Here is a 16,352-nt window from a genome sequence, read left to right on the forward strand (position 1 = left end):
ACACACACACACACACACACACACATACACACAGCTATTTATATAAACATAAAACTACAAAAACAAGAATATGGAAAAATAGTGTTCCTTCAAATATGAGCTGCTGTTTCAATAAGTAAATAGACAAACCATGGTTGTTCCTAGAAATATTTAAATTGCTTAACAGACAGGACTTCCTAAAGTCACACAGGTGGGGACTCTGAGTCACCGAGAGTTAATATCAACGTTTGTGGGAAAAGCAATCTCTGAGTCACCGAGAGTTAATATCAACGTTTGTGGGAAAAGCAATGATAATACCAACTGGGGTAGAATTTGCAAAAGTGGTTGCAGTGGCTGCCCTCCCTCTGCCCAACCCGCTTGCAGTGTGACTTTGCAGCTCCTCTCAGCAAGAGAAGTCAATTTCATCCCTTGAAACTGGACTGGTCTTGTGACTCCCTTCAACAAGGATGTGGGGCAAGTGGGTCATTTTTTGAGCATAGGCTTCAAGAGTCCTTTTACACCTCCAGTTACCCCTGGGTGCCATGTCTCTACCACTAGCAGAAAGCTTAGCCTACTGGAGGGCCAGAGCTGAGTCACTCTGGTTATCTCAGCCAAGGTCCCAGGCATGATGACAAAGCTGATCCACAGATAATGGAGGGTACATGAGAAAGTCCCAACTAGGTTGAGAACTGTGGAGCTGATCTCAGCCGAGCCCAGCCCGAGTTGTTGACCCACAGAATTGCAAGCTAAAGAAATGATTACTTCTTATGTCATTAAGTTTGTAAGGTAGCTACAACTGGCTGATACACAAGTTAACATTTTACTGAATGCCAATTTTGTGTCAGGTGCTGGGCTAAGCATCCTAGATACAGTATCTCACTGAATCTTTTTAAGACATATGGACACAGATATTTTTATTATTCCCACATCACAGAAAAGACAACAGCCATTGTTACCCTCTTCAGAGCCAGATTTTAAATCCAGGTCACCCAAGCCTGATCTCTGCATTCTAATGCATATCGCCTCCATCTGAATTTGCTGGTTGGTGAATCCAGAAAAACTTGAGTAATTAAGGATTACTACTTTGAAGATTGTTACTTTTGTTACTTGGTTTCTTTAAATGCAGCATTTTGTTACTTGGTTTCTTTAAATGCAGCACTTTAAAAGAGCTCCCAAGCTATTTTTCACTGAGAAACTACTTTTGCTGGCAAATTTCCTGTCCTACCAAGTTTTTTCCTGCTTTCTGTCAACATATCAGTTGGTAGGAAACTCTCAAGCCACTCTCTCTATATGAACTGCTAGCAGCTTAAGGGGGAAGTGGCTGGCGGTGGGCAGAACACTTTTATCTTGGTTTTTAAAAAGTTTATATGGTAATCAGGTGTTTTAAGAAGATAGAACATATATATATATACACACACACGTATTCATATGTATACATATGTATAAATATATAAAAGATTTTGGCTCAGGTCCTGATCTCATGGCTTGTGGGTTTGAGCCCTGTGTCTGGCTCTGTGCTGACAGCTCAGAGCCTGGAGCCTGTTTCAAATTCTGTGTCTCCCCCTCTCTCTGTTCCTCCCCCACTCATGCTCTGTCTCAAAAATAGATAAACATTAAAAAATTATAAAAAAAGAAGGCAACACATATGTATAGCCATCCAAATCAAAGATAATCATAGCTTAAGCTCACCAGTTTAGATAGTGTGTTTACTCTTGAGTTAACTGCTACCACCTAGAGAAGTGTTAATTCCTTCAGTGTAGGGTCTTTAAAAAAGTCTGTAATACTCTAGGGAGTGAAAACAGCAAGTCTCTTCAGTGTATTACTTATTTATGCAGCATTTCTGATCGTTATGTATGTCTTTATCCTCCAAAAATAGTACCTTATTTCCCCATGAGTAAGAAATCTCATTATTTTACATTATTAACCAAAGCTCATTTTCCCAGTGGGTCAGATCCAGCCAGTTGAAGTTCTTTTATAAATTTGTGTTGTTACGGCTTCAGAAATTTGAACAGGATATTTGGAGGTATGGTAGTGGAGGAGTAGTGAGACCATAGGCTTGCCTTGTCCCTTTTTAGAGTAGAGGTGAAAAAAACCGCCACATCTTGGAAGGTAGGAGCTGCAGAGAGTTGATTTGGGGGAGAGAAGAGCTGCAGGTACTCCAATGGGGAGGGAGCCCTGATCACAGGGAGAGGAGCCAGAGAAGGAGAGAGAGAGTGACAGTGTATGCAGGGAATTACACAAGAAAAAGTCTCCCTTAAAGCCATTGACTGTGACAGGGAGAGGCGCAGAATACCACAAGATTTTATAAATAGTGGAATGCAGAGTTTGAAGTTTCAGAAGTCTGCACCATCGCCAGGGACACACCTAGTAGGCTTAGTGGTGCTCCAGTGGGGGAGGAGGGTGGAGACCTGGGAGTGGGCAGTGTGGGCTGAAGATCTCCTGGGTCACATGGGGAGAAGCAGTTCTCCTGCCTTCAGTACATTTGGGAGAGATGGCCCGGCCTCTCCAATGAGGGCTTCCTGAAGAGTGGTGGCTGCAAACTCCCTGCTCCAGGGACAAGAGAGCGGGTGACGCCATTTTCAGCCTGCCCAATAGCACTGACCCACTTCAGTACGCAAAATAGCACCACCAACCAGAGGCTGGAGCCCCTTTTACCAAGCCTTGCTACTCTGTGCCCTGCAGGTGCATTTCCACTAGGGCAAGTCGGCCTAGGGTAAGTACAGCAGGTCCCACCCCCAGAAGATCAGCACAAACTCCTTGCGTGCACCAAGTCTACTGATCATAGGCTGCTATGAAGCCTCACCTCTAGGGGAAATAGGATCTAGCTTCTTTTGTTCAGCCCCCCTTGGGATACCAGAAAAAGCAATTTTAATCTTTATTGTTATTTTAAAATTATTATTATTATTATTATTATTATTATTATTATTATTATTATTTTGGATCTAGCTTCTTTTAACAAGCAGAACAAAACACACCTAGGATCTAGCTTTTTCTTTCTTTCTTTCTTTCTTTCTTTCTTTCTTTCTTTCTTTCTTTCTTTCTTTTTCTTTCTTCCACCTTGACAACATGACAAGATGGAGGAATTTACCCCAAAAGAAAGAAAAGAAAGAAGCCAGGGCCAGGGATTTAATCAATACAGATATAAGTAAGATGTCTGAACTAAAATTTAAAACAATAATTATAAAGATGATGGCTGGGCTTGAGAAAAGCATAGGAGACACTAGAGAATCCCTTACCATAGAGATAATGGAACTAAAAACTAGTCAGGCTAAAATTAAAAATAATATAACTGATATGCAAATCTGAATGCATGTTATGACGACAAGGATGGATGAAACAGAGGGGGAAAAATCAGTGATATAGAAGATAAAATTACGGAAAATAACAAAGCTGAAAAGAAGAGGGAAAGAAAAATATTGGATCACAAATGTAGACTTAGGGAACTCAGCAACTCCTTATAGCATAATAACATTTGTATCCTAGGGGTCCCAGAAGAAGAGAGGTAAAAATGGGCAGAAGGTACTTGAGCAAATGATAGCTGGAAACTTCCCTAATCTGGGGAAGGAAACAGATATTGAATTCCAAAAATCACAGAAAAACTCCCATTATTCAACAAAAACTGACCATCACCAAAATATAAATGAACTATTGAGACTTCATCAAGATAAAAAACCTTTAGGGTGCCTGGGTGGTTAAGTTAGTTAAGCATCTGACCTTACTTAGGTCATGATTTCACAGTTCATGAGTTCAAACCCCACATTGGGCCCTGTTCTGACAGCTCAGAGCCTGGAGCCTGCTTGGGATTCTCTGTCCCCTCTGTCTTTGCCCCTTCCGCACTTGCAATCTCTCTCTCTCTCGCAAAATAGATAAATGTTAAAAAAGAAAAAGAAAGTTTGAAATAAAGATAAAAAGGTTTTGCACAGCAAAGGGAACAATCAACATTCCCTACAGAATGGGAGAGAAGATATTTGCTAATGACATAAAGGGTTAATATCCAAAAATATGTAAAGAACTTATGAAAGTCAACACCAAAAAAATAAATAATCCAGTTAAGAAATGGGTAGACTACATGAATAGACATTTTTCCAAAGAAGACATCCAGGTGGCTAACAGACACATGAAAAGATGCTCAGTATTACTCATCATCAGGGAAATACAAATCAAAACTACAAACAGAGATCACCTCACACCCGTCAGAATGGCTAAAATTAACTGCACAGGAAACAACAGATGTTGGCAAGGATGTAGAGAAAGGGGAACCCTCTAGCACTGCTGATGGGCATGTACATTGGTGCAGCTACTCTGATAAACAGTATGGAGGTTACTCAAAAAGTTAAAAATAGAACTACCCTATAACCCAGCAATTGCACTACGGGGTATTTTACCCAAAGATACAAAATACAGATTTTGAAGGGGGACATGCACACCTTGGCAGCATTCTCAGCAATAGCCAAATTATGGAGAGAGCCCAATGTCCATCAACTGATGATGACAAAGACAATGTGATATATATATGCAATGGAATATTACTCAGCTATCTAAAAGAATGAAATCTTGCCAATTGCAGTGATGTGGATGGAACTAGGGAGTATTATGCTAAGCACAATAACTTGGAGAAAAACTTGGAGAAATAACTCAGAGAAAAACAAATACCATATGATTTCACTCATATGTGGAATTTAAGAAACAAGAGATGAACAAAGGGGAAAGGAAGGTAAAATAAAAAGATAAAAACAGAGTGTGAGGCAAAAATATAGGAGACTCAATTATAGAGAACATGGTAGGTTGCTGGAGGGGAGGGGCTGGATGGGCTAATGGGTAACAGGTATTAAGGAGGGCACTCATTTTGTTGAGCACTGGGTGTTACATGTAACTGATGAATCACTAAAGTCTACTCCTGAACCAAAACTACACTAAATATTAATGACCTAGAATTTAAATAAATATTTGGATAAAAAAAGGAATGAAATCTTGCCATTTGCAACAACATGGATGGAGCTAGAGACTATCATACTAAGTGAAATAAGTCAGTCACAGAAAGACAAATAGCATATAATTTCACTCATATGTGGAATTTAGGAAATAAAACAGATGAACATATGGGAAGGGAGGAAAAAGAGAGAAACAAACTATAAGAGACTCTATGATAGAGAATAAACTGAGGGTTGATGGAGGGAAGGTGGATGGGGAGATGGGCTAAATTGGCAACAGGTATTAAGGAGGGCACTTGTGTTGAGCAGTGGGTGTTATACGTAAGTGATGAATCACTGAATTCTATTTTTGAAACAATATTACACTGTATTTTAACTAACTAGAATTTTAAAAATTTGAAAACAATGAATATACTAAACAAAATTTGAGCAAAATTCTAACCAAAAGCCAAGTTTTCCTGGTATTCTCTTTGGTCAGAAGCTCTACTTGTTGAATTTATTAGGTTATAAATTTGATTGTTGGTAAATAATAGGTTAGCTGGACTTATTGTTTGTTCTTTATTAGGCAGTCTCGTTTGTCCATCAGAATTGTAGTTAGCAACAGATAATAAGAAAGAGCAATAGCTGTTCACACTTAGCTAGTACGTGCTGTATGCTTGCATTTCTCTAACCTCTTACATTTAATCTTCCCAAGTTATCTTAGCATAGGGACAATTTCCAAACCCTTTTCTAATATCAGGAAAGAGAGTCAAAAGAGAGGTTTAGAAACATTCTCAAGACTACATAATTGGTCATTGTTGTACCCAGATTCAAACCAGACAGTCTCGTCTCCAGCGCCCAAATTCCCAATTCCTACACCATTTTGCTTGTAAGATGTTAACTGGATGGGTTCGTGGGATACAAAACTTACTATGTGCACAATCACCACTTTCCTCAAATACTGGTGGTGATAATATAAAGAATGGATGTTTGAAGCTAATAAAAAAAATGTACGATTTCCTTAAGTGACATATTTTTTTCAATTCAGTTTTTTCTTTTCTCTTGTTATGAGCAGTCTCAGAGACTTTACCTGCAGTGATTTTGCCCTGATTCCTGCTGTGACTACAAGTGCTTCACTCACCGCAGTTGTCCTCATCCGCTTGGTTGCCACAGTCATCCACACCATTGCAATGAAGAAGCTGAGGCAAGCACTTGGTGATATTCCCACAGGGGAAATAGCCGAGGGAGCACTTGACATCCTGCCCACTCCCGTGAAGGACTGTGATGAAGAAGGAGGAGAGAAGGTTAATACAAAGGCTTGGCAAACAATGGTTTCTCCCCAGTATCCTAAAACCTGTAATCTCATTCTGGCTTGTACTGCCCACTGTGTGGACGCCTCACCTTGCTTACTAGCCTCATGCCAACTGTTTTCCAAGAACCTCCACGCCAATGGGATGTTCTCTTCTGTGTCCCCAGAAGATGCCAGGATTCTCCTTTCTTTGCCTTTTCTCATGCTGTTTCCCACGTGGAATGTCCTCCACCCACATCCTTTTTCTATGCAATGTCTGCCCATACTTTAGAGTTTATCTCAATTCCCTTCTTCTCCCTTTCAAAAATATTTTAACCAATCATTTTAAAAATCGGGAATTTATTGAATTCTTACTCAGAATCAAGACTCTTCTGGTATTAAAGGAAGAAGACATAGAGAACATCAGGAAAGTACATGCACATGCTCACTCACTCACTCACAGACTGGATAGTGCCTGTGTGTGAGGCTCTGTGCAAGATTTTGTGTAAACCACACTGCATGAAACAAAGTTCCTGCTCAAACTTTCAGATGGGCTTCTTTCACTTAGTAATACACATTTAAGGGTCCTCTATGTCTTTTTATGGCTTAATAACTAATTTATTTTAGCACTGAATAATATTCCATTGTTTGAACGTACCATAGTTTATTTATCTTTACTTACTGAAGGACATTTCACTTTCACCCAAGTTTTGGCAATTATGAATAAAGCTGCTATAAGCATCCATCCACATGCAGGTGTTTGTGTGGATATAAGTTAACTATGCCATTTTAAAACCTTAGATTTATATAAATTTTAAAGATTATTGGAGACTCCAAATGTAGTTCTGTTACTTACTATCCTTACCAAGTTTGTACGTGTTTGGAACTTTCTAGAATATTGTCAATTAAAAGAAATAAAAACAGAATAGCTTGAATTGTCAATAACATTTATTATATAAAAATGTATTTGTGATCTGTCACCAAGACGTGAAAAGAATAAAAAAGACTATTTTCTTTGTAAGATGCAGCAGGACATTTTAATAACAGGGCAAGTGACATTTTTATACAGAAGAAATCTAGCAATGTCAGGTTTTGACTGTACTTAGTTGTTTCAGAGCACATCATTTGATGAAGGAAATAGTTAAATCTAATAATGAGCTGTGTTGTAAGTGGCGTTCTCACTTGTGAAATTATTTTTAATTATTTTTAATTTTTAAATTATTTTAGTTTAATTTTTTTTAACGTTTATTTATTATTGAGAGGCAGAGACAGAGCATGAGAGGGGCAGAGAGAGGGGGAGACACAAAATCTGAAGCAGGCTCCAGGATCCAGCTGTCAGCACAGAGCCTGATGTGAGGCTTGAACTCATGAACCGAGAGATCATGACCTGAGCCGAAGTTGGACGCTTAACTGACTGAACCACCCAGGCGCCTCTCACTTGCGAAATTATTTTAAAATTATTTATCAATATTTTTTCAACAAATTGATTAAAATGAAATCAAAGGATTTGTATGCCGCAGGATGGCCCTGGCAGGACATCACGTATTTTAGAGACTTCAAGTGTACATAAAATAAGGTAATCTGTGTTGATACTGACTTCTGATGTCTTTATTAATTTTTTTAATTAATTTTTTAAGAACAAAATTTAAAAATCAAGGGTTTCAGGGATACCTGACTGGCTCAGTTAGTAGAGCATGCGACTCTTGATATTGGGTTTGTGAGTTTGAGCCCACCATTGGGTATACAGCTTACTTAAAAAAAAAAAATCAAGGATTTCAGAAAAATTCTGTGATGAGTTGTCAGTCTTCAGCTGAGAGTTACTATTTGAAGATGTTTTAACTAGATGAGACACACCTGTCTGTGTTTTCATGCTGCTGTTTTGCAAATTCTCTTCTGAGTAACTTACTTTTAGGGATATTATGTTTTTACATCCTATCTTTTAAGTTTATATGTAGAAGCAGATACAACCCTTCAATGATTGTGTCATGGAATGAGTTCTACATTTTTATAACATTATGATTCAAAAGATACATTTAAGGTCTTAAATAGTGATATTTTAAAAATAACTTTGATATTATCTCAGATTTAAAGTTGCAAATACAGTATAAATAATGATTTTTCCTCCTGAATCATTTGAGAGTAAGTTCCTGACTAGATGCTCCATCACCCCTAAAAACTTCGGCTGTGTTTTTTTCTCTAAATAAGGATGTTCTCCTCCTATATAATCATGCTAGAACCATAAAAATCAGGAAATTAACATTAATACCTTATTACCATTTAAACCGCAGAATCCATTCACTTTTCACATACTGTTCAAAAAATGTCCTTCATAGTAAAAGGATCTAGTTTATAATCCTTACATTTAATTGTCCCATTTCTTTAGTTTCCTTTGATCTGGAATAGTTTCTTAGTTTTTCCTTATCTTTCATGACCTCAACACTTTTGAAGATTGTAAGTTAAATATTTTGTAGAATGTCCCTAAATTTTGGTTGTATGATATTTCATCAAAATTAGATTTAGATTATGCAACTTTGGTAAGAAATTCACAGAAGTGACGCTTATTTCAACCTGTCAGGTTATGCAAGGTTTGATTTGTCCCATTACTGATGATGATCACTTTTGGTCGCTTGGTTAGGGTGATATCTGCAAAACTTTTCCATTGTGAAGTTAGTCTTTGTGATTAATAAGCATTTTTGTAGGGGCACCTGAGTGGCTCAGTTGGTTAAGCCTCCAATTCTTAATTTTGGTTCAGGTCATGATCTCATGATTCATGAGTTTGAGCCCTGCATCGGGCTCTGCGTTGGCAATGCAGAATCTGCTTGGTATCCTGTCTCCCTCTCTCTCTGTCCCTCCCCTGCTTGCTTTCTATATCTCTATAAAAATAAATTAAAAAAAAATTAAAAATCAGTATTTTGTGGAAGGGTATCCAATTCCTAGCTAACACCATATGGTTCAGTCTAGTTTTCTCCCTTTACATATCTCTAGCTCCCGTTTCTGACAATGAGAAAGTGCTTTCTATTATCCTTAATATAGTTATTATCTTGACAAATCCTCTTCCTGCATAGTTACCTTCCTCACCCCTCTTTAGTTCTGACTCCCAATAATGGACATTTTTCCTGCATGAGCACTCTCCTTGCCCTGTTAGCCATCTGTTACAGAATGCCAGGCACCACCTTCCTCTGTGGACACCCTCCTTATCCCATTGTGGCCCCAAAATTCCTCTCTGGGATGCCATAGGTCCTCTGTCACATCCAGCACAGAAGAATACCTTTCTGTGGTTCACCAAATAGCTTTAGGGCTCAATTGTTCAGGAAGAGAATGATAGAGTAAGGGGCAGGTAAGTGATGGTTATAGGAAAATTTAGGAGAAGTTGAAGGGGATCATCTTATACCACTCCCAAATGTGCATGCCACTTTGGCATAAGTATTGTTTTAAAATGAAGACAATTGAAAATGAGCAAACATAGAGCCCTCCACCCTTCCCCTATCTGCCTAAAAGCAGGACATATATTTCCCTTTGTAAGGGTGTCTTCCTCCTCCCTCCATACCAGGAGGAGAACAGCTCTTGTCACTGGAGATGGAAAGTTGGCACCGAGGTGAGTCTGCACAAACAAACATTATTAAATAGCCCCTTTTCTCTCTCTCAGGACTAAAATCTTAGGGGTTTCAATAAACACTTTTTGGAGGCTAAGTTCCAAGTGATTTATCATTAGTGAAATAAAATTTAGTTTCTACTTTTTTGACAGACCTTGACAGAAATGCACAAGCACTTACAATTTTGCCTAGGAAAATGCACAAAAGTGCCACTTCAGTGAAATTATAACTCTTACTCTGTAGCAAACTTAAATGCGAATATGGAAAATTTTAACATGGTTGCTCTGAAGTCAATGACTTCAGGGCATCTCTGTTCAGTTACATTTAAGTAGTGAGTGTAATTGGCACATTTAATTAAAATGTTTATTGTGTTTCTGTACAACTTTGACTTGTGTAAACACTAAGATGGGAGTTTCATTGGATTCTATAACTTATTTCCAGCATTTGAAATCCTCCTCACAATCTATGGAAAATATGAAATACTCTATTTTCTTAGATAATTACAGCATCAAAAGTATAGAGGTAGTTTACTACCTTGTTAGGAAGTAAAATACACACACACACACACACACACACACAAACTGACACAAAGACTAACTTTCCCTATATTCAGTCCATTTATTTTAAAAAAGATAATTTCTATCTTAAATGATGACTATCAATAGCTATTTAAGATGTTTAGAAATAAAAAATAGAAGTATCAGATGTGGGGGTGCCTGGGTGGCTCAGTTGGTTAAGCATCCAACTCTTGATTTTGTCTCAGGCATGGTCTCAGGTTAGTGAGATCGGGCTCCATGTCAGGCTCTGCACTGACAGCACACAGCCTGCTTGGGATTCTCTCTCTCCCTCTCTGCCCCTCCATCTCCCCTGCTCACACTCTCTCTCTCAAAATAAATAAACTTAAAAAATACCGGATGTAGTGGAGGATTGTTAAATAAATTACGTGGTGTAGTTTCAGAACTACATATTTGCATATGTTGAACAACAGTCTATATTGTTTGTTCTTATTTATATAAAATAAAAGCTATATGTGTGTTTATAAAATGCTGATATATTCACAATGAACTGTTAACAGTGGTCATCTTTGGGAAATGGGACAAATAATTTCAGGAAAAATGGGAGATTTTATTCTGCAGTTTATACCTTTAAGAAAAGAAAATTTGGACTTGTGTTTTAAAAATGAGTATTCCTGGGGCACCTGGGTGGCTCAGTCGGTTGAGTGTCTGACTTCGGCTCAGGTCAGGATCTCACATTGGGCTCTATGCTGACGCGTTGGGCTCTGTGCTGATGGCTCAGAGCCTGGAGCCTGTTTCAGATCCTGTGTCTCCCTCTCTCTGCCCCTTCCCCACTCATGCTCTGTCTCTCTCTGTCTCTCAAAAATGAATAAATGTTAAAAAAATTTAAAAAATAAATAAAAATGAGTATTCCTTTAATAATAATAAAAATAATCTGAAGTTATTTATAGACAATTCAAACATGTGAAAATTTGGTTTCTTAGCTATAGATTAAAAACCTGATTGTAATATTAGTTAGCTCTCTTTAGACCTTTTGAAAGAAGGTGAGTATGAGATCAGTGGTTCTTAATCAGGGATGATTTTGTTCCTCAGGGGTCAAATGGCAAAGTCTGGAGACATTTTTTATGTCACAACTTAGGGGGCTGCTATTAGCATCTAATTAAGGTAGAGTCCAGGGATACTGTTAAACATCTCACAATGCACAGGAAACAAAACTCCCCCCAAACAAAAACTTATCTGTCCTAATATGTCAGTAGTACCCAGGATGAGAAACCCAGGACTTGTCATTGGTGAAGAATCAATAGGAAAACACTCCATGCCAGCAGATGACTAACACATGAGCTCACTTGCAGAACAGGCAATTGATTACTTCAGTGGCTGTTTATCCTTCTAGTGGAGACTTTCTAATTGATTTTAAGAGGTTTTAGAAATAGATGGACATTACCAGTGCAGCTTTTGTGTCTCTGGAAAGGTTGCAACTGCTATTGTTTTGACAACTGGGAAAGAGGTTGCACATTGTTATGTCCACTAGTCCCAGGGACTCATGGTAGTTAGAATCATTTCTTAAAAAAAATTTTTAATGTTTATTTATTTTTGAGAGAGAGAAAGAGAGAGAGAGAGAGAGAGAGAGAGAGAGAGAGAGTGCAAGCAGGGGAGAGGCAGAGAGAGAGGGAGACACAGCATCTGAAGCGGGCTCTAGGCTCTGAGCTGTCAGCATAGAGCCCGGTGCAGGGTTTGAACTCATGAACTGTGAGATCATGACCTGAGCTGAAGTTGGATGCTTAACTGACTGAGCCACCCAGGCGCCCCTAGAAAGAATCATTTCTTAAGTGCAAGAATTATTAAACAATGGGTTGGGTTACTAAGACAGTCTCTGGAAGTTTTGAAAAATTGGATAGATAATTTGAGCATATTTTGCCAAAAGTAAAAGAATTGGCCACAGACTATTTTCAGGCCTCTTGAACGAGTTCCATGAATCTTTGAATAGCAAAACAGATGTTTTAAGGAAGATATTATTTAAAAAGAACGTTTTAGACTTCAAATCTGAGAGTTTGAGATGTGTGTACTCTGTACACATAAAAAATATTGACAAAAATTCAATCATCTCTACCTCAAGAGAGCTTAAAAATTAGCCAAAAAAATTCATTTGTCCTGACAAATATCTCTGAATTTTATTGCTTCAGCCCAGTTTCTCATTATAAATATTGTATGATGATCTTTCTCATAACTTATGCTCCTCCAGATAAATTAAACACTTGGTTTCCCAAGAAATATGCCTTTCTCTAGAAGAAGAGGATTAAGAGTACACTTCTCGTAAAGAGCACTGAGTAATGCATGGATTGTTGAATCACTATAGGGTACACCTGAAACTAATATAACACTGTAGGTTAATTACAATTGAATAAATCAATTAAATAACATTCTGCAACAAACACAAAGAAACCATTCTTCCACCAACAATAACAAAAAAATATGACTTTATCATTGCCTGTCCTGATTCCAGTTTGACTTAAAACCTCACATAGAACTGACTGACTGTTTGCAGTCCCCAAATGTGTCATGCACATTGCTGTTACCTACCAATAAAATGACAGTACCTAGGCACTGGGATTTCTTCATTTACTTGCCAATATCCTGTGCTTTCTTTAGGATTCAGGTATTACCTTGTTCTGAAAGCATCTAGTTGTTTAGGCTGGGTTGTATACCTACTCTCCATTTTCTTAGCATTCTGAACCTATCTCATTCCAATGGCCTCTGTTGCACTATACTGTAATTGCTGCCCACATGTCTCTTCTGTAAGCTTTCTTTTCTTAAAAAAAATTTTTAATGTTTATTTATTTTTGAGACAGGGGGAGACAGAGTGCTAGTGGGGGAGGGGCAGAGAGAGAGGGAGACGCAGAGTGTGAAACAGGCTCCAGGCTCTGAGTTGTCAGCACAGAGCCTGATGCGGGGCTTGAACCCACAAACTGTGAGATCATGACCTGGGCTGAAGTTGGACCCTTAACGGACTGAGCCACCCAGGTGCCCCAGCTTTTTGAGGGCAGACAGACCATGTCTCAAATCATGGTCATATTCTCTGTGCTTAACATTATAGTATAAGATGGCAATAAATATTTGTGAATGAATGAATAAATGAATGAATTAGAATGAAAGATATGTGGTGAACTGAATTAACTGGAGATGGACTGAATTTTCATTAGCCTTATCTACTCACTGTCACCAGCGTAATAGTCCATGTCCTATTTCACTCATATTCTCCCTATATCATTAGCCTAGGAGAGCATAAGAACATGCCTGTTACAACTAATTTCCTATAAAAACCAAAATTAAAAAAACTGAGAAAAGCTAGGAAAAATATGTTAAATTTTTATTAAGTTCATATCTTTCATATCTTTCCATTAGATTTGATATGGTTTTTAAAAATCTTGGCTTATGTAGCAGCTTCTTACCAGATATGTCTCCCGAGGCAAAGGAAACAAAAGCAAAAATGAACTATTGGGATTTCATCAAGATAAAAAGCTTCTGCACAGCAGAGGAAACAATCAAATTAAAAGGCAGCCAGTGGAATGGGAGAAGATAGTTGCAAATAAAATATCTGATAAAGGGTTAGTCTCCAAAGTCTATAAAGAACTTACCAAACTCAACACCCAAAAAACAAATAATCCAGTGAAGAAATGGACAGAAGACATGAATAGACATTTTTTTCAAAGAGGCCATATAGATAGACACATGAAAAGATGCTCAACATCACTCATAATCAGGAAAATACAAATCAAAACTACAATGAGATATTACTTCACACCTGTCAGAATAGCTAAAATTAACAACTTATGAAACAACAGATGTTGACAAGGATGTGGAGAAAGGGGAACCTTCTTGTGCTGCTGGTGGGAACGCAAACTGCTGCAGCCACTCTGGAAAACAGTATGGAGCTTCCTCAGAAAGTTAAAACCCAGCAATTGCACTAGTAGGTATTTATACAAAGGATACAAAAATGCTGATTCAAAGGGATACATTCACCCTGATGTTTATAACAGCACCATCAACAATAGCCAAATTATGGAAAGAGCCCATATATATATGTGTGTGTGTGTGTGTGTGTGTGTATGTATATATATGTATATATATAAAATGGAATATTAGTCATAAAAAAGAATGAAATCTTGCCATTTGCAATGATGTGGACTGTTCCTCCCCTGCTCGTTCTCTGTCTCTCAAAAATAAATAAATAAATAAAAATATTTAAATTTAATTTAATAAAAATTATTTAATTAAAAATAAATAAATAAATAAATAAATAAATAAACGTTAAACAAAACCCACAACATTTTTTTTTTTAATTTTTTTTTTTTCAACGTTTATTTATTTTTGGGACAGAGAGAGACAGAGCATGAACGGGGGAGGGGCAGAGAGAGAGGGAGACACAGAATCGGAAGCAGGCTCCAGGCTCTGAGCCATTAGCCCAGAGCCCGACGCGGGGCTCGAACTCACGGACCGCGAGATCGTGACCTGGCTGAAGTCGGACGCTTAACCGACTGCGCCACCCAGGCGCCCCAAAACCCACAACATTTTAAGGGCTGCCTGGGTGGCTCAGTCGGTTAACGATGGCATGGAAGCTAGAGAGTATTATGCTAAGTGAAATAAGTTAGTCAGAGAAAGACAAATACCATATGATTTCACTCATACGTGGAATTTAAGAAACAAAGCAAATGAGCAAAGGTGGAAAAAGAGAGAGAAGCAAACCAAGAAACAGACTCTTAACCATAGAGAACAAACTGATGGTTACCAGAGGGGAGGTGGGCAAGGTGATGGGTGAGATGAATGATGGGCATTAAGGAGGGCACTTACAGGGGCGCCTGGGTGGCGCAGTCGGTTAAGCGTCCGACTTCAGCCAGGTCATGATCTCGCGGTCATCGAGTTCGAGCCCCGCGTCCGGCTCTGGGCTGATGGCTCAGAGCCTGGAGCCTGTTTCCGATTCTGTGTCTCCCTCTCTCTCTGCCCCTCCCCCGTTCATGCTCTGTCTCTCTCTGTCCCAAAAATAAAAAAAAATAAACGTTGAAAAAAAAAAAAAAAAAAAAAAAGGAGGGCACTTACAGTGATGAGCACCGGGTGTTGTATGTAAGTGATGAATCATTAAATTCTCTACCTGAAACTAATAATACACTGCATGTTAACTAACTTGAATTTAAATAAAAATTTGGAGAAAGATAAAACAATCTTGGCTTATTTGTGGGGTCTTATAAATTGGTGAGATAACCTTTAAAAATAGTGACTGAAGTTTTTTTTTCTTTCCTGAAATTTTTTTGTTGCATGGGCTCTTCATCCATTTCAGTGATATTCATTGCTTCATGAGGTGGGCAAGTATAACTGAGAACAAAGGAGGACATTACTACTGCAATCAACTTATATATTTTTAGATGAATTATTATTTTTCTTTTAGAGAGAGAAGGGGGGGAGACTGTGTGCAAGTGGGGAGGGGCAGAGGGAGAGAGAGAATCTTAAGCAGGTTCCACATTCAGCACAGAGCCTGATGTGTGGCTTGATCTCACCACTGTGAGGACATGACCTGAGCTGAAATCAAGAGTCAGGGGCTTAAACAACTACGCCACCCAGTTGCCCCTAGATGAAGCATTGTTATTGACAGCCTGGGTTTCCATTGTAAGAGCCAAAATTTTGAAAAGAAAGTAAGTGTCTTTTCCTTTAAGTTCCAAAGGCTGATTTGTGTGGAGGACTTAGAACATGGAGTTTATACATAAACCACAGAGTGAGAACCCATAGGTGATGGTTAGTTTTATGTGTTAATGTGGCTAGGTCATTGTAGCCAGTTTTTCATTCTGGTACTAATCTAGGCATTACTGTGAAGGCATTATGTAAATGTGTTTAATGTCCACAAAAGCTTTACTGTAAGTAAAAGAGATTGATAATGTGGGTGGGTCTCATCCAATCAGTTGAAGGCCTTAAGAGCAGAAATTGAGGTTTCTCTGAGGAAGAAATTCTACCTGTGGATCACAGTGTTAGGTCCGTCCTAAGTTTCTAGCCTTATGGATTTCAGACTTGCCCAGACAGA

General features: G+C 38.4%; 2 protein-coding genes across 9 annotated transcripts in view; one reads left to right on the forward strand and one right to left on the reverse strand.

Moving 5' to 3' along the window:
* CB1H4orf46 (chromosome B1 C4orf46 homolog) overlaps positions 1 to 6,094 on the forward strand; it is a 95,218-nt gene extending 89,124 nt beyond the window's left edge. The window contains exon 5 of one of the 3 annotated variants that reach the window (XM_047856465.1): positions 5,965 to 6,003. In XM_047856465.1, the coding sequence (XP_047712421.1) occupies positions 5,965 to 5,988 (24 nt within the window). In that variant the 3' untranslated portion in view covers positions 5,989 to 6,003. Of the gene's footprint in view, positions 1 to 5,964 lie in introns of all 3 variants that reach the window. The other 2 variants (XM_047856466.1, XM_047856467.1) reach the window with 2 other exon arrangements.
* RXFP1 (relaxin family peptide receptor 1) overlaps positions 1 to 16,352 on the reverse strand; it is a 113,336-nt gene that overhangs the window by 69,259 nt on the left and 27,725 nt on the right. For all 6 annotated transcript variants that reach the window (XM_047856442.1, XM_047856441.1, XM_047856440.1 and 3 more), the window contains exon 2: positions 6,031 to 6,168. In XM_047856442.1, the coding sequence (XP_047712398.1) occupies positions 6,031 to 6,168 (138 nt within the window). The remainder of the gene's footprint in view (positions 1 to 6,030; positions 6,169 to 16,352) is intronic.

Source organism: Prionailurus viverrinus, chromosome B1 (genome assembly GCF_022837055.1).
Source record: "Prionailurus viverrinus isolate Anna chromosome B1, UM_Priviv_1.0, whole genome shotgun sequence".
Lineage (NCBI taxonomy): Eukaryota > Metazoa > Chordata > Mammalia > Carnivora > Felidae > Prionailurus > Prionailurus viverrinus.